General features: G+C 37.5%; 1 protein-coding gene and 1 non-coding gene across 4 annotated transcripts in view; both read right to left on the reverse strand.

Moving 5' to 3' along the window:
* Positions 1–5,644: 5,644 nt before the first annotated feature.
* The window catches only part of LOC145769965 (mitofusin-2-like), an 80,429-nt gene continuing 65,422 nt past the window's right edge, over positions 5,645–20,651 (reverse strand). For all 3 annotated transcript variants that reach the window (XM_082581530.1, XM_082581531.1, XM_082581532.1), the window contains 5 exons: positions 15,337–15,499; positions 10,266–10,321; positions 9,938–10,084; positions 6,966–7,171; positions 5,645–6,065 (listed from right to left, as the gene is read on the reverse strand). In XM_082581530.1, coding sequence (XP_082437656.1) covers positions 5,829–6,065; positions 6,966–7,171; positions 9,938–10,084; positions 10,266–10,321; positions 15,337–15,499 — 809 coding nt within the window. In that variant the 3' untranslated portion in view covers positions 5,645–5,828. The remainder of the gene's footprint in view (positions 6,066–6,965; positions 7,172–9,937; positions 10,085–10,265; positions 10,322–15,336; positions 15,500–20,651) is intronic.
* Positions 13,448–13,554, reverse strand: LOC145771413 (U6 spliceosomal RNA). The gene has a single exon (XR_014289205.1). It is a non-coding gene; the product is annotated as a U6 spliceosomal RNA (small nuclear RNA).

Consider the following 20,651-nt stretch of genomic DNA (forward strand, 5'->3'; position numbering starts at 1 on the left):
CTCGTTTATCCTTTTTCAGATGTCAAAAGGAAAATTGCACCTCCACTGGTCAGGAAAAGGGGCATATTTGCTGTACCAGAACTCGATTCCGTTTGGGGATTTTGAACTCTGATATTGATTGATTGACTGCATGGACTTATTTCTTGAGTAACAATAAAACTTCGTTTAAATGCAATTATGTGTGCATTAGTTGCTCCACAACTCCCACATGCGGTTGTCATATTGTAGAGTATAAGCCACAAGTCGAAGCATGTTTCTTTTAGCAACATCAGTTGGGTTTTATAGGAACAAATACTTAAAAAGCAAAAGCGTTCCTTTTCACCCCGAAGTGTGGGGTGAATAGGAACATCACTTATTTGTCTCTGCTTTCTAAACGTAGTTACTTTCCAACTAATCTGGTTGTTACACGTATACCTAGTGTTGATGTACACATTTTGGAACTATTGTGGTATTGGTTAAGTCGGTACTTTCAAAGCAGCATTACAAAATACCTCCAAATTGTTCCTATCCACCCCATCTTACGGTAATACTAATAGGTGTCGTACCTTTGACTATAACACAAAGTCAAGTTTGCGGTTTCTGCTGTTGGCAAATCGATTTATCACGGAGTCTGCGTGTCAATTAAAATGTCCCGATGCTGGTATAGTAAGGCCAATCCATTCAGTCTTTCCTCGCCGATGTTGTTCCTCAGCCAAGTTTTTAACAACCGAAGAAATCAAAAGCTTCTTTCGTTTGATGCTACGCTGACTGGCAAGGTTAATAGTATTTTTAGAAGAGAGTGTACGATTGTGTACATATCTTCATCACACTGATGTAAAGCTTCTTCCGCAGTCATCGATAAGACTGCAGCAGTCGCTGGAACAGTTGTATTTGCCCACTTCTCCTTCCATAGTTGGATCTCTGAACATAGAGCTGATTCCACACTATATATATATGGCGTAACAAGCCGTTGTAGGCATTGCAAATGACTTTTGTCAATGCTATTGGGTCGATACTTGAGCAATTTTGTGGTACTGGTAGCAATGATGTTAGGTGACAAGATGCTAAAGTCTCATTGAAAAAAATTGAACTTTGCTGTTTCTAGATGCAATTTCAAGGTAGAATTCCAATGGTTTTAGTTCCACATCTAACCGCCAAAGCTGCCAATAACCTGCCCTGTCAACTAACTTATCTAGGACTATGTTATTATTATTATAGCCTACCCTAGCCTGACCTAATCTTTGAACATGGCGAAAGGCTTAATCAGCATTGCTTTCGATATGTTGTTTTTCAAATCGTATACATATAAATGAAAAATAAAGCTACTTTCTTAGGTTTTAGGGGGGCGATCGCCCCAATCGCCCCCCTCTGGATCCGCCCCTGCCTGGATTTGATTTGTTAAATTTCATCTGAAGAAAACATTATTGACCTATTGTGTTATTCGGTTACACTCAATTATTTCTCATTTACATTCTATTCAATTTGTTTGTCAAATTATACGGTCACATTGCGCTAGTTCCTAACAGGTCACACTGAGAGTCACTCAGCCATTTTTTTTATGAAAGAACAATAGGCCTATACCTTTTTTTAAACTGTGATTATTTTTGTATTGTAATACTGTTACTGAAAATGTTTTTACTCGTAGCCTTGTACTATTTATTGGCTTGAACTTTTCTTGGTTGCACTGAAGTTTAAACGCCCTTGCTACAAGAGTTTATCGATTTCAAAAGTTTTTCCTATTTTTAATCACTCGGAATAAAGTTTATAGCCTATTTGAATAAAACCTCAGGACTTCACTTGAGGATCGCAGCAGCACATGATTTCTTTTCTGTCATTAATATTACTGAACATCAGCCTATCTTGTTTCAACGTAATTTGCCGATGCTTGACATTTGTCACATTAAGAACTGGGAAGCAGCTGACTCGATGACTGATATAGTCTTTCGCTGCTTCCTGTCTGTTGTGGTATTTAGATAACTATGGTACTTTTTTATTCGGATTGTGTATAATTGTACCGTACTATTGTCGCAACAGACAAAATAAAAGGTTCTCTCTCTCTCTCTGATTCTGCTGTATCTTCCGTCAGCCTAACTAGTTTTAAGCTAAATCTCAGGATTTTTAACCTTTGTGACATCGTTGCTGTAAATTACTGAACCTGCATACATACATACTCAAATTTGTCTTGCTAATGCTTTTTGTTTACAAATTATTTTTGGAAGTGGCTATTTTGAGTGCAACAAATTGAAACCTATCACCGTTTTGTAGTATCACTAAATAAAACAACTTTAATTACACTTTTCAAAATAACTGTCAACTGAATTAGTTGATCAATCAATGTTTTTGAAAATGATGCTGGCTGAGCACCGTAGCATCTTCCAATTAGGCTATGGTACTAATTTCAAGCTTACTTTAGCTTAAAGCTTCCACAAATATGTAGTAATTAAACCCTTCAATTACTAAGCTGCTGCATATACTTGGTACATTGAACTTTAAAGACCACCTTTAAACTTATGAACTTTAAAGACCACTACTTCAAACTATAAACTAATCACTTCCTTAGTAATTTGAAAACTCACATCATCTTTTAACTACTTGTTGGCCTAGTCATGCTACCAGTGCCTTTTTGCATGCTTTCTGTCTATATGGCTCAACTTGGTGCAGCAAGCATTCTGAGCTACGGTATGTTCTGAGGAAAACCTGCACATGGAGTATTATATTTTAATTAAAATTACACAGTGAAGACCTGCTGCTTTATTTGGAGTGCCTCATGAATTTTATTTTAATTTCACAACCCCAGGCTCAACAGACAATTATTCGCTGGAGGGGCATCTTTTTTGTTGATACTGTATTAGCTTACGTTTATTTTATGTTGTCCGCTCACTATCTTGTCTCATGACCACACTCCCGCATAATTATGACAGATTGCTACCACTTTTTGTGTTTGTTCGTCAGTTGTTGCTTGTACGCAGGTCAGTGCAGTTTTATTGAATTTCAGTCATTTATAATTAACATTTCACGAATAATTGTTTTGATGATTTAAGATATTTTCCTGAAGAGGGCAGAAAGTTTTGCCAAAAACGTTTGAAATTGTGTATCTATAGTAGAACTCGGTTAATCCGGATTCGATTTGACCGGCGATTCCATCCGGATTAGGCGAAGGTCCGGATTAACCGAGTTCTAGGCTACTGTATTTCATTTCTGTATTAATTTTGAATTATGCAATTCAATGTTATTAAGTTGTTATCGATTGTCTGTCTATGGTTTTTAAAAAGTACCTCTCTACCAAAGCTATAATATTATAATGAGTTGAATCTTTGCAGAATTAGATGATTCTTAAGAGCTGGTAGGCCTATTTTATTTTTATGAAAATCAGGAAACAAACTTCGGTTATTCAGACATTTACAGTAGAATATCACACAAAATTTGAGGTACCTACTCACAACACAAATTGATAATTAATCTGCTTGAATGGAACATTATAGGCCTAAGGATATTATAAGTAAGGTCAAAGGTAGGCTCATAACTGCTAAATGTATGCTGAAGCTTTCCATTTCGCTGTTCATTCATTAACTTGGATCTAACTTAACAAAAATTAAGTCTTAAAAATTGCCCACCTAGTTTCAAACTAGGGGGGCAAAGAAAGGGGTCGGGGGCAAGCAAACGGACTAGGTGGACAATTGCCCACCTAGTTTATACGTGAAAAGATGCTATGCCAATTGCAGTGCAGAGCGATCACTCTCTATTTTGAAGCTGATGAAGAATGCACGGCGGTCTACGTTGAAGCATGATCACACATTTTGAGCATTAACTCATCTTTAGCCTACGTATTTCTACAGACTGTGAAGAAACTATTGATTTGTTTGCAAGAGAAAAAGCTCGCCGGAAGCGATTTTAAACAATTAGTTCATTATACGATGACATTCATTGATGTATTCACATAAACAGTGCAAATAACTTTTTTGTAAGGAATTGAAAATATAAATTGTAGCGCACCATCGAAAATTTTTTTTGGGGGGGGCAGGCGGGCAGCACTTAGGCTAAATCCAGCCCTGCTGCAAGTCACTTGTTGTAATAATTGACCATGCAGAAAGAGGCGTTACCCTTGTGCAAAGCTTTTCTGGGCACTTAACAAAGGATGAAGATCAGCTACAGTATCTTTTGCTAGTTGTTTCTCGTCACCGCAAGGACTTTCCCCAGCCAGTTAAAAACACCTTAACTGAGCAACAAACATGAAACCCCTGTTCTAAACAGATAATACCCACTTTTGGGGTGGGGGACCCATTACGACCTTGTGTGTATACTGTTGAGGGAGCTAAATCCCGCTAAGTTACTAATGTCACATAGGTAAACTTGTAAAATTCAATTTTTTACACTCAACCTTTTCCATATTACAATAAACGAAAAAAATTTAATACTCGAAAATATTTTTAATACAAATTTTGCCATGTTTGACTTTGCTCACCATGCTGATGAAAATGAACCCCAACACTTATATGTTTGCGTGAAAAGTTTATGAAATTCAGCTATCTGATATTTTTCGTAAAAAACATCTAAATTTCGGGGGGCAGGGGAACCCCTAAACATTAATATTTAAAAAAAATATTTCACACAAGGTGTTTTTATAGTAAATGGAAACTTTTGGGGGGTAAGACTTGAAAGTTTCCGAAAAAAAAAATTTGGGCTGTTTTTGAAGCGGTCTAGTAATTACCTGCTTCCAATCTGCGTTTCCAAACCCGCAACTTGGCTAAAAACGTTTCAGTTTTTCAGCTGCATCAATTATTGTCACACCTGGTCCTTGAATGCCACGATTAACATTGTTAATATGACCGAAAAGATCGGCTAAGTAGGCCATGCCGTATAGAAAACTTTTACTCTCAAACAATTTTGAGAGGGGACTTCGTTTTGCTTTCAAAAGAGTTGATACCTCATTTTTTAGCTGCTGCAGTCGTTTTAAAACTTCTCTATAGATAACCAACGTACCTCAGAATGATACAAAAGTATTTCGTAATCTGACCCTACTTCTTGACAGAGCGTTTTAAAAGTACGGTGGTTTACAAAGCTCTCTGCTTTTCATGAAATTAACGACTTTCACGCAATTCGTCAGAATTTCTTTGAGACTTGCTGGTTAAGTTTTTGCTGTTTAAGGCGTACCGGTACCTGTGCAAGAAGCAATGGGTAACAACCACGCGATGAGCTTCGTTTTTTACTAAAGCAGCAAATCGGGATTTGTTCCGAGCATAGCTGGTGCTCCATCCGTGCATAATGAAACACAAACTGCATGTATCAAGCTAAATTAAAACAAACTTTCAAAGGTTGTAGTAGGGAGCAGCCACATAGTTGGAGCTATTTAGTATCAACCAAGCGCAATCAGATAAAGATGATAAAGACCAATTGGCCTGGGGGGAATCTATGGTGGGAGGGCTGCTTTTCTAGCAGGTTTTATAAGTTTAACCTGCATGCAATAGCATTCCTCATTTTCAGAATCACTGTGGTAGTGGTATGTTAGTTCATGTTTGTTTCCCTTGCTTGACGACATAATACTTTTCTCGCGCTATCTATCGATGCTTTAATAATAGTTCCCACAGAGAAAAACTCTTTTCCAATTAAAAGCCTCTACTGTTAAGAAAATGAAGACAAAAGTCCCTTGAAAAGGGAGATGTTTACTCTTGAATGATCTATTTTTCGGCGACAAATGACACTGCAAACAATTAACATTAATACTGATTGTACTATACAAGGGAAAAGATTATCAATTGACGTATGACATGAGCGTAGGCAACTGCACCTCGACATCACACAAACCAGGACGTGTCAACAGTTGGCAAAATAATGAACTTACAGTACGGTAATCATTTTTCGCCTTTTTCGTTCAAACTATGGTAAGAATCGAGATAAAACTTGGAAAAAGAGTCTAGTTCTGAAGCTAACCACCCAGCTTTATTGCGAAGAGTCTTGGTTCGAGTTTGCGCGGCGGCTAAAAGGCGACACTTCGCGACCAAGTTTTCGGATTCATTATTGATTTCCTCCCTGACAATTTCCACGTCATTGCAAAGCTGAGCAAACGTTCCAGATAATTCTTGTTGGACCTGCAAAAATTCAAAGAAACTTTAGAAAATGCAATTGCGCCAAACGTGTGCAGCCATGACATTTAGCACGGTCAACTCGGTAGCCACTTTAACAAGTCGAAATTCTGCCACTAAACTTGACTAGAATGAAACCGCCAACCAATCATAAGCTACGGTTTAAGTGACGTAAAAAATGGCGAAAAGAAGATGATAGAAAGCAAATTAAGTGATGGATTTTTTGTCAGCTGGTTGGCTTAGGGGTTAGAGTTAGGGCTAGAAAGTAGTCATTTCATTGACGCAGGTTCGATTCCCACCACTGCTATTGCTCTTTTTCTTCTGTAATTACTAAATAAAGTTCAAAACAAGCATTAACTCTCTGGATGAGTGCTAGAAGGGTCACAATTGGACAGTAGCCTCTTATAACATGTTCTGATTGGTTGGCGGTTGCATTGTAGTCATTCGCAGTGGCAGAATTTCGACTTGTTAAAGTGGCTACCGGTCAACTCAGCCAGTGAAGTGTTATATCAAGAGTGTTTTCCCATTTATGTCAATTCTAAGTGAAGTCATTAATGAATGTCAAAACACTGCTATCTTGGTGTCGAAAGAGAAAGTTCGTCGTTTACAAATACAGGACAACGTAATGTAAAACTTTGTCGCAAAAACGATAGCTTGTAAAAACTGAAACATTGCGGTGTACGCTTCATTCTTTCCACGTCGTCTGCCAATATGCACCACCCATGTTTCAAAAGTCATCTTCCTTTCAAAAACGCTATGCACAAAACTTAATACAATGACCCCGAAATAGTTTCATCACCAAAAATAAAATAAAAGATTCAAAGCGCATTAAAGAAAAAGTTAGGAAGCTGGAAACAAACATTCCAAATGCACTTTTTGTGACAATAAGTTGCATCATTTCCGAACCTGATGCGAGCAGTTCGAGCTGGTGAAAGTGATGACCAAGTTCAACTTGTCGGTTGCGTGCTCAACAAATTGACGTTTCAAAGCTCCTTCTTTGGCACGAGACGTCCATATCATCCGCTCGTAAGCGTACAGACCACCGTAAGAAACGGCAGATAATGCCAACGCTTTCCAACCGACTCCGCGCCAAAATATCCACGGCACCATACCTTGATGTAGTGATGAGAAGTGTGAACAATTGCAATGAAACTTTATAAGAAAAACTTTGGATAGTAAGTGAAGCAATAGCAGAAAGTATCACTCATATCTAATTTATTAATTGGCTCGTTTATTTTTGTTTCAAAGCTTGCGCCACACATAATATGTGTTTAGGGTGTTTCATTTTTTCACCATTTTTGAAATTCAAAATGCCTGGGGTCCCATCTGGTGGTATTTGGGGAAAAAAGTTTACGTCCCAAATTTTTTTTCAATTGTGACGTCATATTGAGGTGGTCCATGAGGTTTGAAATTTTTGGGCCTCAAAATCTCGAAATTTGGCCGTATCTCCGGAACCACTCTTCATAGATCGACAAAATTAGTATCAAAATGCGCAGAAGGGTCGGTTTTCTATACCTGATGTAGATAATATTAAGGTCTATGTGCTTCAGAAAAAAAGTTATTTCAAAAAATCTGATTTTCGGTCTATTTTCTCCTGATGAACAGAGATCAGGTGATCAAAATAAGAAGTTTTTCTGTATTTTTTTCATCTTGGAAGCTGCTATTGCGTAATAATAATCGTTGTTCGTTTTGCAAGAGATTAAATGGTAATTTGAAGGTATTACTATTATAATAATAATGTAACCGTTGAGGAAGAGGTATGCTGCTCACCTGCTTTAGATTAAGTGTCATTGTGGCATTAAGGTCAGGTATTAGTAAGTCGATGCAAAATTTCAAGGAATTGAAGAGAAATGTGCTTCCCCTTAATTTAGATATAGTCAGTCACTATTTTTACTTCAGGAAGAAAGTAGCCGAAACTAATCTTAAGTTTTTGAAGAAAATACCCCATTTTAAAGATCGAAAGATGAACTGCTGAAAGATGTAGTTGGCATATGGAACAAAGCTGGTCTTCCAGTGCTTAGCAAACAGAGAAACCTAGCACTTCTGGTTTACAATCTGCCAAAGCATCGGCACAACTATGTTTGAAACAGAGAAAAGGAAATGAAGTAGTTAGATGTCTAAGCAGTAGCGAAAGCGACTCTGATGGTGATATGAATTGGGAAGATGATAAGGAATACGAGCCTCTGAAACCAGCTGTTTGGGGGAAAGTGTACAAGAAAGTACATTCTTTTTCCATAAATGATAGAAGTTGTGTACTTGCTGATCGTAGGATAACTTCGGTACGCCAGCAGTCAGATCTTATGAGGTAGGTTCTTAGAAATGATCAAGTAGCTGCAATGCTGCATCACCTTCGACAGTATATCGCCAACGACAAAAAACGAGAGAAAAACCTCTGATGGAAAGTGAGAACCTTCTCAACTCAGCTTCTGCCATGCAGTTATGTTATGATGGGCGCGTTGTCAATAAAATAGATCGATGCGTTTTCTTGGGTCAACTTGTTGATGATAATGACATGAAGCACGAAAGTGTGCTTGCTGTTAAATTTTTTCCCAAAAGTGTGTCGGTCACTGCAGAACTGATTTTGGCACCATCATCCAGGAGGCTTGCAGAGTTCACTTATCCCAAGTATATTCAGTCATGGCTGATATGACTGCTCTCAACATAGGAAAAAAGTCCGGAGTCAATACTCGACTGGTCAATTATTTTAATGATGAAGTTGGTCATGATATTCATACCCTTTAATGCATGTTCCACATAAACGAAATATATCTTTCCCATGTCATTTCTTTTGTGGACCGCGCCAAGAAGGGTCCTGGAGCAATGCAAGATGGGGCTTTGCCCAGATAAGCAAAGCAAGACTAGACAAGCATAGTACTGAAACCTTAACACCAACTATTACTACGCAATAACAGCTTCCAAGATGAAAAAAATACAGAAAAACTTTTATCTTAATCACCTGATCTCTGTTCATCAGGAGAAAATAGACCGAAAATCAGATTTTTTTTAAATAACTTTTTTTCTGAAGCACATAGACCTTAATATTCTCTACATCAGGTATAGGAAACCGACCCTTCTGCGCATTTTGATACTAATTTTGTCGATCTATGATGAGCGGTTCCGGAGATACGGCCAAATTTCGAGATTTTGAGGCCCAAAAATGTCAAACCTCATGGACCACCTCAATATGACGTCATAATTGAAAAAAATTTGGGGTGTAAACTTTTTTCCCCAAATACCACCAGATGGGACCCCAGGCATTTTGAATTTCAAAAATGGTGAAAAAATGAAACACCCTAATGTGTATATTATATTATATGAGAGCTTCATCAGTATGTTTTTCTTATAGGTAGAAACATAGAAAAATAAGCGAATTATTTTTATGTGATATTTCCGCTGGTACTTTAATTCTAATATTATTACACTAATTCCCATTGATGAATTGAAGGGTAGTTATGTTACGAAAGGTTTAGTGACCAACTTTTATTTTGGGAATAAATGAGTTCGAGCTAATTGTGGCCAACTGCAAGCTACAGGAACCTGATATGAAATTAACATGGTTAGGCAGCCAGAACCTTAATATGTTCTTTATCTATATTGGATTACCACGTAAAACCGTTAGTTTTTAGTTAACAAAGTTAGGGTTAATCACAATAATCAAAGTTGAGATTACACTTGGTTGTCAATGATAAATAATGAAACATTAAAATAATACTTTAGAAACACATAACTGGTTTGCAACAATGAATGATTGAAGTCAATGTACATTGTACAGTACCAAGAAATACATGAACTTGTTTCACCAGCAATTGAAGCTCGGCATAAAAGGTACGATATCAATCTGGTTCGGATAAACCATAAATCAATATGATGTCTCTCACCTAAGCATACTACAAACACAGAAGAGTGGCTTTCGGAGAACTTGAAGTAGCTGGAGGCTAAAGACCAAAGTACATCTCGGAAAACAACAGGTTTAACTGGCCGGACATCAGCATGGTCAACACGTTGTTCAACGATTTGATGATCCGCTGAAAGAATCCAACTTCATTAAAAGATCAACACCGTTTACTGGAAGAACCTTTGTCATTGCATCAACAGACACAAAGGCGAATAACTCAATCAAACCAGAATATCTCATTAACATAACGCAGTACAAAAATGTAACCCATCCACTTTCGAATAATTGCGATGTACAAATTGTAAGGGTACCTGTTGTAGCGACAGATCCATGACGAACACACCTGGCTTCATTGGAGCCAATAAACCTGAAATAATCTTGTATTTACATATCCAGTAAATTAATTATAATAGTCAAATGTCGACTGCAAGGGGACCAAAAGTTATTTTTTTGTATTATCATCATATGTATTAGATATCAAAAGGCAATCTTGTAAAGTAAGGGCGTAAACACAAAACACAGTTTACTTTCTTCACAAAGTAGATACTAACGACCTGATTTAGCCTGATGCTACGAGTTCGCTGTGATAATAGCGATTTGCACTAGCTTTCGGAACAAAGTTCCCTGGTCATGTGCCATGACGAATGGTGTTGAAATCAGCGGGTCGTTGTTTGATGTGGCTCTTATTCGTAGATGCTGCTTTTTGCAGTTTACTTTGCTTCGTAACCTTGGCTAATCCCAAGCAAAAATCTCTCCAACCAAATAATATTATCAATCAATAGAATTACATTTTAAACGAAATAGAGTCTACTACAGCAGTGGTTCTCAAAGTGGGGTCCGCGAAGCCGTATTCTGGGACCCCGAAGCACTTTCAAAAAAAATGTGAGTTTTTCTTAAACAAAATTTTGACGTGATTACAAATCCAAGCTAACAAACTCTATCCTTTCTTTCTCTTGTAGCAGATAGTCGTATTTTTTTCTCTTCATTACGACAGATTGAGCGGTGGACACTAGACAGCTTCTGCTTTATCATAATGGCAGAGTAAAACTGCCATTACTTTCCCAACCTACAAGATCTTCAAAATAATGCATTGTCGTAAGAGAAGGAGGTGCAGAAAAGCGGTTGCAGCCGTTACACAAAAACGTCGCTAATTTAGGCAAATATATCCAGTTACTTGAAACAGTCAATGTAAAATGCAATGCCATCGATTTTAAACAATATTGCATATGGTATTGGAATCTGGGCAGAATGTTAAGCTTCGCTTCAGTATCTGCAGAAAACTGAAAAAAATGTTGCGTTTTTAGAAGTATGTTTGTAAAGACACGATTTGGGAAAAAGTTTTTTTCGCACCTCCAAAATGTTTTATTCTCCTAGCGCTATGTTTAAAGGCGGAATGGCCCGTTTCGGCGAGTCCGATTCGGAGAGTCCGATTTGGAGAGTCCGATTTGGAGAGTCCGATTCGGAGAGTTCCCTATTCGGAGAGTTCCCTATTCGGAGACAGCCTTTTTCGGAGAGTTCCCTATTCGGAGATTTTTTGAATTTTTTTTTGAAAATTATCGAGTGCCGTAGCCTAATTATCATTGCCGTTTTAACGTCGCTAAACGTTGAAATCGTGCAGAAAAAAATAGAAATTTATCGGGTATCGTAGCCTATTTATCAGTGCCGTTTTTACATCGCTTCAACGTCGCTAAACGTTGAAATCGTGCAGAGAAAATAGAAATAAAATGTTTGAACAATTAAATGAAAATTCGTCATGTTAGTTCAGTTGAGTTGTTTTTATTTGTGACCATCATATCAAAAACAATACACGTCAACATAGCAAAGGTCGAGAAAAAGGTAGAAGCGACAAAACGCGAACGTTAAAACGTGCTTGCGACCGAAGTAAGTGATTGAGTTGAAAGAAATTTGGCACGGCCACAACACCTTCAGAAAAATTTAAGATATGAAGAGAAAATAAAAAAAAGATGCTACAAAAAAAAAAAAATCATGTTTATGTCTATCAGTTAGTACTTTTGAATAGTTAAAATGATTACCCGTAGTTTGGATCAACAAATGTGTGGCCTACAGCTTGGATTGAAAGGAAATTATCGGGTACCGTAGCCTAGTTATCCCGACCAGTAAAAATTTGTTCCAAGAACCCAGTTAGCCTAACAGTTCATTTTTACATTGTAGTAACAGATAACCAAATGTGTGGCCTATAGTTTTAACGTCGCTAAACGTTGAAATACCGTAGCCTAGTTATCCCGACCAGCAGAAATTGCCGTTTCTACATCGTTTTAACGTTGCTAAACGTTGAAATCGTGTAGAAAAGAGAACTTTAGCTAACTAGGATACGCAATACGCATACTAGGATATTCCACAATATCGTTTCTTTTATAGTTGAAATTATCGAAGCTTTAGATGAGTGGGGTTTAGACCTAACCATTGAGATCTTAAAACTAAAAAGCAAATTAAATTTATTTTTGAACTATTAATGTTTGCTCAGATGAAATTGACATGTATCATGCGTCGCCGTCTGCATGCAAACTTAGAATATATATTAGAATCCTCAACTATTACAAAATTCTAAATCCAACGACGCCTTCTGTTTATTTACAGTAGAGAATTTTGCATTTTATTCCACAATATCGTTTCTTTTACAGTTGAAATTCTCGAAGCTTTAGATGAGTGGGGTTTAGACCTAACCACTGAGATCTTAAATCATATTTATGACACCAGAAAGACCCTAGTGATATGGTACGTTCCATATAGGGACATACGTTCCATATAGGTTCTACCATCCCTAGTTCCATATTCATAACTTTACCAAAGAAAACCGGAGCAACAGAATGCTCACTCCACAGAACAATTACGGTAGCCTTGTGAATCACCTAACAAACATCTTACTCCGAATCATGATGATGAGATTGAGACCAAAACTACAATCGGAAATTTCAACAGCACAGTTTTTATTTGTTCCAGACAAAGAGACCACAAAAGGAATTTTTACATTAAAAATGATAACAGAGAGATGTATGTCCGATTCTTCTGTTTATTTAGAGCAGGGGTCACCAACTGGCGGCCCACGGGCCGCATGCGGCCCGCCACGCTGTATCGCTGCGGCCCGCGGAAGGTATCAGCGTACAAGTATAACCATTAACCAAAAATACTTTTCTTGAGGAGTTAAAGAGCACGAAGGCAAAAAATACTTTCTGGGAAGCATGTTTTCGCTTTGCATACGATTCCACCGACCGACCAATCAGATTATAGTTCTAGGTGGGAGTTGCTTAAAGTTATTCCAATGCGATGTCCAGCCACATTGACCCAGTGGTTGATTAAAACGTCTGTTTTCGATTTTCTGTGAGCATAAGGTTGCTTATTTTAAGTTTGCAAATATCATGTAAACATTAGTGTGCGTTTCACCGTTATTGTGTTTCACGAGCAGTATTCTCTTTATGCAAGTTTTTTGTAGGCAAAATAGGTCGGTGTGCCAACTCAATTTATACTAAATTGGCAAAATATGGAACGCTTCACGATTTTGCGTGTCATGCTTGCGCAGGGACCATGCTAATCTTCTCTGTATCGTTCCAATTTTAGTATATGTACTGCCAAAGCAAGTACTGCAAAATGTTGTTAAATGTTAATCAACAAATTCTTGCCACGCTAATAAGCACCACATGTGACAGTTGTCTATAATAAAAGAAAGACGGTTTTATAGACTCTCACAAAAAGGATGAAAAACCAACTCATTGCTTTTTTTGAGGGAAGACTGTTCATGAATTACGATTTTTCGGTGATTTCCACAAACGTTTGTTTCTTGGTGCCTGGTGTCTTTTTCCCTGTTGTTGGAGCCTATTTTTCGCTGATATGTTTGCAGGTCACTATTGTTGCCTGTATTGCGATGTGTCAAACATTTCCTTGTTTGCTGAAATTGTTAATTGCAAGATATCATTTGTGAAGCGAAGTGACAACACCAGTCTTGCTTGGCGATGAATAATCTGATGAAACCATTCGCCTCACTATAAGTGCGCAAAACAAGTGGCCTCGTTTATTAAACATTGTTAAAGAAGTCAAAAGTGTTGTTAAAGGAGCTTGGCCTGGTTGTTCGACTAATTGTAGCGTTGTATACTCTCCAAAAAAGGCTGTCTCCGAATAGGGAACTCTCATAATCGGACTCGTCGAATCGAACTCGCCGAATAGTAGCAGACCCTTTAAAGGGGGCCTGAAATAAAAAATTAAATTTTTTTTGGTGATTCTTTAGTGTTTAAGTATTATATTTTTCGAAAAAAATTGTGATATACCTTTTTGTTTGGGAGATATAACCAAATGAAAATCGGCCACCTGATGGCGCTATGTGTCTTGTGACGTCATCGGGTCATCGGCGGGCAGACAACAGCTTCAGGGATGAGCAGGTGTCTGGGCTTGGTGCCTTGTAGCTCTGCCTGTAGATCACGTTGGTAATCGCTGGCAAGAAAATGATTGCTGCACACACGGCAGTGCTTGTTTACAGGTGGGTCTTTGAGTTTCATCGCCGAGATCCATTTCTTCAGCTTGTCGTCATTATTCAGAGGTAAACGATGAAAGGATACCCCTTTGACGGTTCCCCGGTTAGTACAACCAGGAGCCATACAAGCAGCCACCATTTTAAGGGCGTAAAAACTCACTTATCACAAAATTGTTCGCTGTTTCGGTAGCCTACGCGATTTGTTTCTAGTGTTTGCACGCAAAACAGTAGACCTTGGATACGGCGTTGCCGGCCAATGACGTCATCAAAATTTTTGACCAATCAAAATCATTCAAATCAAAAAAGCTTTTTAGGTTTTTTAATTAATGGTAACACAAAAAATAACAAAATTGTTGAAAAACGTTTTATTTCAGAAAGATCTACAAATCCAAAAGCCATGCATTTTCGTTGCAGTGCACCTTTAAAAATAGGTACCGGTACTGCTGTTTCGTTAACCCGTTTGGAAGTAATGTTAGCAACCTCCCATCGGAAGACAACTTAGCCTACCGTACTGCAATTAAAAACAGTTTATTGAATAAGTGAATGATGGGGATGGAAAAAGTATTTTCTGTGAGATGTGCTGCAATGATGTTTGGGTTGAAATGGCGCAGTCCTAAGCTGATATCGCAAATATGGCACTAAAACTGCTGATGCCATTTCCAACAACTTATAATGTGAAACAGCATTTTTAACACCAAAACAAAAACTCGAAACAGGTTGAATGTGATGCATGATATAAAAATGGCATTATGCAAAACGGAACCTCACATAGAAGGACTGACAACAGCTAAGCTGGTGCAACCCATCTCATTGACGTGTGAACTTTTAATTGTATGTAACAAACAAATGATTATTATATATTATAACCGTTTTTGAAGTATCTGTTACAACTCACTAACCTTGTCATAAGTTGGGTTAATTCCAAAGAAAACTTAAACTCTATGTCTTCCTGAAAGTCAGCACACAAATTGGCACAGTCAATGTCATAAGACATATCAAAGCTGGGTTGCTGGGATACAGAACGATGAAGTGAACGGAACACTGGCTTTGTGTGAGGAGGAACTGAAAAAATGGGAAACTTTAAATTGCAAATAAATGCGTATTTTAATTCCCAACCATTTAGTAAATATCATTAAGGAAATTAATGACACAACAGTAATTAATCTACGAAATAAACCACCTCATATTACACAACCAACTTTCATCACCATCCATATACAGTATCTAAGAGACTTTAATCGCCACAGCACATGAGGCTATCAATAGCCAAACCAAAGAGATTAGCTTTATAATCTTAGGCATCAACCTACAGCGTCCAAATGTCCAGCTATTGATAGACCCCAACCACCCTAACAGCTTCTACTCAAGAAGGTGATGTACCACGACTAACCCCGATCTAGTCTTTTTCAATCTAGCAGGACCTCCATTACAAAATCACAATGACCATGATTGATCAGTGATCATCCTAGAAAACCCATCACACCCATTTCTACAAATCCAACTGTAAAAAGATAAAACTTTTAAACACCAAACTGGGTAAAACTCACGCAACAGGTAAAAAACTCCCTTATCTCACCTCAGCCAACACAAATGCATCCTATCAAGCTCTTTGCAAGACCCTTACTCGGGTAGGTAAGAAAACGATACCTCGTTATGCTCATCGCAATTTTATTCTTTGGACAAGGATTGTGATCCCCACTACAACACAGTTTTGAACGATAGCTCAAGAAAGATGTTGCAGTCAGTGCCTCAAACCTGACGGACTGGCCAACTGACGGACGGCTGAAAGTCCGATTATATCAGCCAAGTTTTCATCCTAAGAGCTGTGTACGGCTATCAAACATTTGAAAAGTGACAAAACCCAAGGATTGTGAGATTTGAAGAAGTCATTCCTTTTTTTTGGAAAATTAAAGGGCAACCAATTCATGATTCATGAAATGGAAAAAACAAAAGTTGGATGTGTGATCTACTGTAGTTTTCTTGCGTGAGATAGCTAAGCTACACACCTGAATGACCTCAACACAACGCTGCAGCAAAATGGCCAGTAAGCAAATGACATGTATAATGACAAAGCAAATGACAAATAAAAGCGTTTCAGAACAAGTTAAGACTTTGAAAAGCTCACATACAAAATCTAGGCTGAGCCAGATTCAAACTCTGCGAGATACTAGACCAGTGGTGTCCAACACGTGGCACGCAAGGTATTTGAAAATGAAACTCGAACTCTTGCGAAAATTCATAGGTCAAAAACCAAAACTAATCAAGCTGTCTGTTTTGTTTGTTTGTTTGTTTATCTTTATCCTGCATTGCGGGAAAGCGGACTTGAGCGCTATGCATCGGTGTACGCCTTCCGACATACACCTGACCCACGCTGCAGCCGACGGCAATGTCTGTTTCCGGTTGTCTACTCTACTTATGACTTAAATTTGGTACTACCCATTACTCGAAATCGATCACTGGGTAGAGGCAATTATCGTAAAGTTTCTTGCCCAGAGAAACAACAGCAAGTGCGGGTGGCTGGAGTCGAACATGCAGGCTCTCGACTGCGAGCCCAACGCGCTAACCACTCGGCCACGGCTGCCGACAAATAATTGTCAATTGTTGTTGAATTATTTATTGATGATGCCAAACAAAAGTAGCAATTACGACAAACAACATTTACCATTTACTTTTAACCTGTACCAGTATGATAATGCAAGCATGAGCACAAGTCGGCAGGTAACTTTAACGTTGTTGAAAAATTTGCTAAATTAATTCTTTTTCTGCTTTGTCGAAACTAAGGATTGCATATAATTGAACTATTATTGTATGATTATTATAATGTAGTGGAGGTTTGCATTCGCACCATTTTGTAGATCGATGTGCAGAAGCAACCAATAAGAGAAAAAAATGGGCCGCTACGAATGTTTCAAGGTAGAAATAGACGTTGGCACGGAAATAGGCTATGAGACAAAAGTTGGCATACCAGCATGTTTGAGTTGGACACCCTACGCTAAACTGCTTCAAGAGGTCTAGAAAACAGGTAGAAGCGACAAAATAAGGACGTTATAACGTGCATGATGCCAAAGCAGGACAATCAGTTTAAAATATGGCAGGGTTCGGTTGCAACACCTTAAGTAGTTACAGAGTTTCAATATCTTGGAGATACGTTAGAAATAGATAATTGCACCACAGAGCAGTGATGGCAAAGATACGTGCAGGAAAAAAGTTAAAAAAATTGTAAGGCACACTTTGTGGCAGAATGCTTTCTTGCACATTGAAAGGAAGGTTATATAATGCAGGTGTATTGTGTAAGAAGCGTGATGTGATATGGAAGTGAACGCTGGGCGATGAAGAGGGCAGATATTAGACGAATGCAGACGACAGAAATGAAAATGGTTCGTATGATGTGTGGCAAGAGACTTCTCAACAAAATTGGAAATAATGTCTTGAGAGAGTAGACTGATTTAGAGAATATTGAAGAGTACTTGCGAAGTCATCACCTAAGATGGGTTGGACATCTTAAACAAATGGATTAAATGGGCCTACCATATTTTCATGGCCTAAAAAGAGGACACGTTTTGCCAGCAAGTGGAATTTTACGCTTGAACAATCTTTTAGGCCTACATGTTTTTATAGCATTACAGTATAGGCCAGGGCTACTCAAATAGCGGACCGCGGTCCGAATCCGGACCTTCTGGGTGTTGATGGTGGACCTCGGGCTCCTGGAAGAATAACCTCATTGCCACGTTTCAGGGCCTTTTTAAACAGATTTCTACTGTGAGTGGGAGGAAACAAAATTGTCTGTGATTATCTTACTAACTTAGCTAAGCCATCAAGACCTCTGAACACTTTGTCACAAATTCAAGTCAAGATACATTTTACCTAAAAAAATGGTTCGGCACTGGCACTGATAGTTTAACTTTTGTGGTTGCGTATGAAATAGTCTATTCACATGACCGCTGAACACATTCAAGTTGTTAAACCGGATCTTTGTTAACATTAGTTGAGTAGGCCTAACCCTGATAGGCCTACGCAGCAAAAGTTACGAAAAAAAAGCAAGAAAACAGATTGACTGAACGTTTAACTTATTTTTTTTCATTTGTAGTGCTTCCTTAAGACAACAAATAATTTAAATTTTTAAAAGTCAGCAAAAAGTGAAAAAAATACCTAATTTTTAAACAGTTTCAGTCAGACAGCAATGATCGCAAAAATCTGCAAAATGTGACAAATCAGGCACAACCTCCAGGCCAAGCTTTAACTTTTTTCAACAAGGAGTGGTCAGCCTTAACGAAACTGTTAAATTGTTTGCAAGAAATACGATTAAAACAGTAGGCTGCACATAACCGTTAAGATGCTAAAACCGGCGTAAACTGAAAAGCTGTTCCTTTCCTTGCAGCAAAGCTGTAGGGCGTAGGCCTATCCATGCCACGATTTCTTTTGCTGGATGTTAGGTCTTATACACATTGCACTTTTAGACATTCGTTTCGATTTGTTTCAAGTAACAAACGAGCTAAACTCAGTTGTTAATCAACAACGTCTACAAACTCTGTATCAATATAAAACTTATGAAGGTAAAAGAATAATTTTTGTAAAAGTCTGAGCATGGCCTTTAAAATGCCGCTTAAACTTAAGTAACTTAAGTAAACCAGGCAATGAATGTTCAACAACAGCTCCATAAAATGCGCCAATTTCGTGTAGAATTTATAAATCAGTATGTTACATTGGTAGCCTATACAAAATGTTTAGAAAACAAATAGCCTACAAGCCGTCGCTGAAACGTCAATCAAGCAATATAATCCCATTGAAAATATAAACATGAAAACCCAAACTGTCAAAAAAAAGGACATTTGAGCATTTTTTAGTGTCCTCGGAGGACAATTTATTTTTCTTGAAAAAAGAGGAAGATCATTTATGAAAGATCATTCATGAGATGATAGAGGGGAAATGAAATTCGAATAATAAAAAGCTTCCTTCAACTATGACTATAAATGATAAAAGCTATAAAACAGATTCTATTGAATTCATTAATTTATTAAATAATTACTCACAAATATTGGAACTTCAATGGCAGCTAAAATTCCAAATTCAAATGTAAATTTTGAATCATTCATGTTAAACAGAAAATGTTCTTCTTTTGGCTTTCCTGATATAAATGAGATAGAAGTATCTGATGCTATAACGAGCCTCAAAGCAAATAAAGCTTCAGGCATTTTTGAAATACCTTCTAAATTTATCAAAATGGCTAATGTAATTATATGCCCTTTTTTAACAAAAGTACTGAATAAATGTGTCTTGCAAGAAATCTTTCCTGATGTACTCAAAAAGAGTCTGATAATACCTGTACCAAAAGTTAGTTCACCTTTACACTTTACAGATTTGAGACCAATTTCTTTATTGCCAACTTTTGCCAAAATTTTCGAAAAAATTCTATATAAACGGATGATGAATTTTATTGACAAAGATAATATTTTAACCCCAGCTCAACATGGTTTTCGTGAAAATGATTCAACAAGCTTAGCATTGACAAAAATTTATGATGATTTACTTTCTAACTTGAATGATCATAAATACACATGCTCGGTTTTTGTTGATTTAAGTAAAGCTTTCGATACAATTGATCATGGCATACTTTTAAAAAAACTTTACCATTATGGCTTTCGTGGCAAGTTTTTAAACGTTTTAACATCTTATCTAACAAATAGAATGCAAAGTACAAAAATTAACGGTAAGAATTCTAATTTCAATGTTGTTACATGTGGTGTCCCACAGGGGTCAATCCTTGGTCCCTTGCTTTTTCTTCTTTATGTGAATGATCTTCCAAATGCATCTTCTTTTTCAACTACACTTTTTGCTGATGACTCAAACTTTCATATGTCAGATAAATGCCTGTCTCCTCTCCAAAAAAATAGAGAAATAGAAAAAAATTGATGTGTGGATGAAATCCAATAAACTTTCATTAAATTATAGTAAAACTACTTATATGATCCTCTGCAACAAAAGAAGTGCAGCAGAAAATTTTAGTCTGTCCATCAGTGGCCGATCCATCGAAAGGAAGAAATGTATAAACTATCTAGGTGTAACTTTGGATGAGCGATTGACATGGGATAGTCATATTATCAATCTTAGAAAGCAGCTTGCAAAGGTCTGCGGCATAGCATTTAAGCTGAGATACATTGCCCCTTTAACAGTATTACGGGCTTTATATTATGCTTTGTTTCAATCCAAGATCCAA

This window comes from Aplidium turbinatum, chromosome 5 (assembly GCF_918807975.1).
Source record: "Aplidium turbinatum chromosome 5, kaAplTurb1.1, whole genome shotgun sequence".
Taxonomy (NCBI): Eukaryota; Metazoa; Chordata; class Ascidiacea; order Aplousobranchia; family Polyclinidae; genus Aplidium; species Aplidium turbinatum.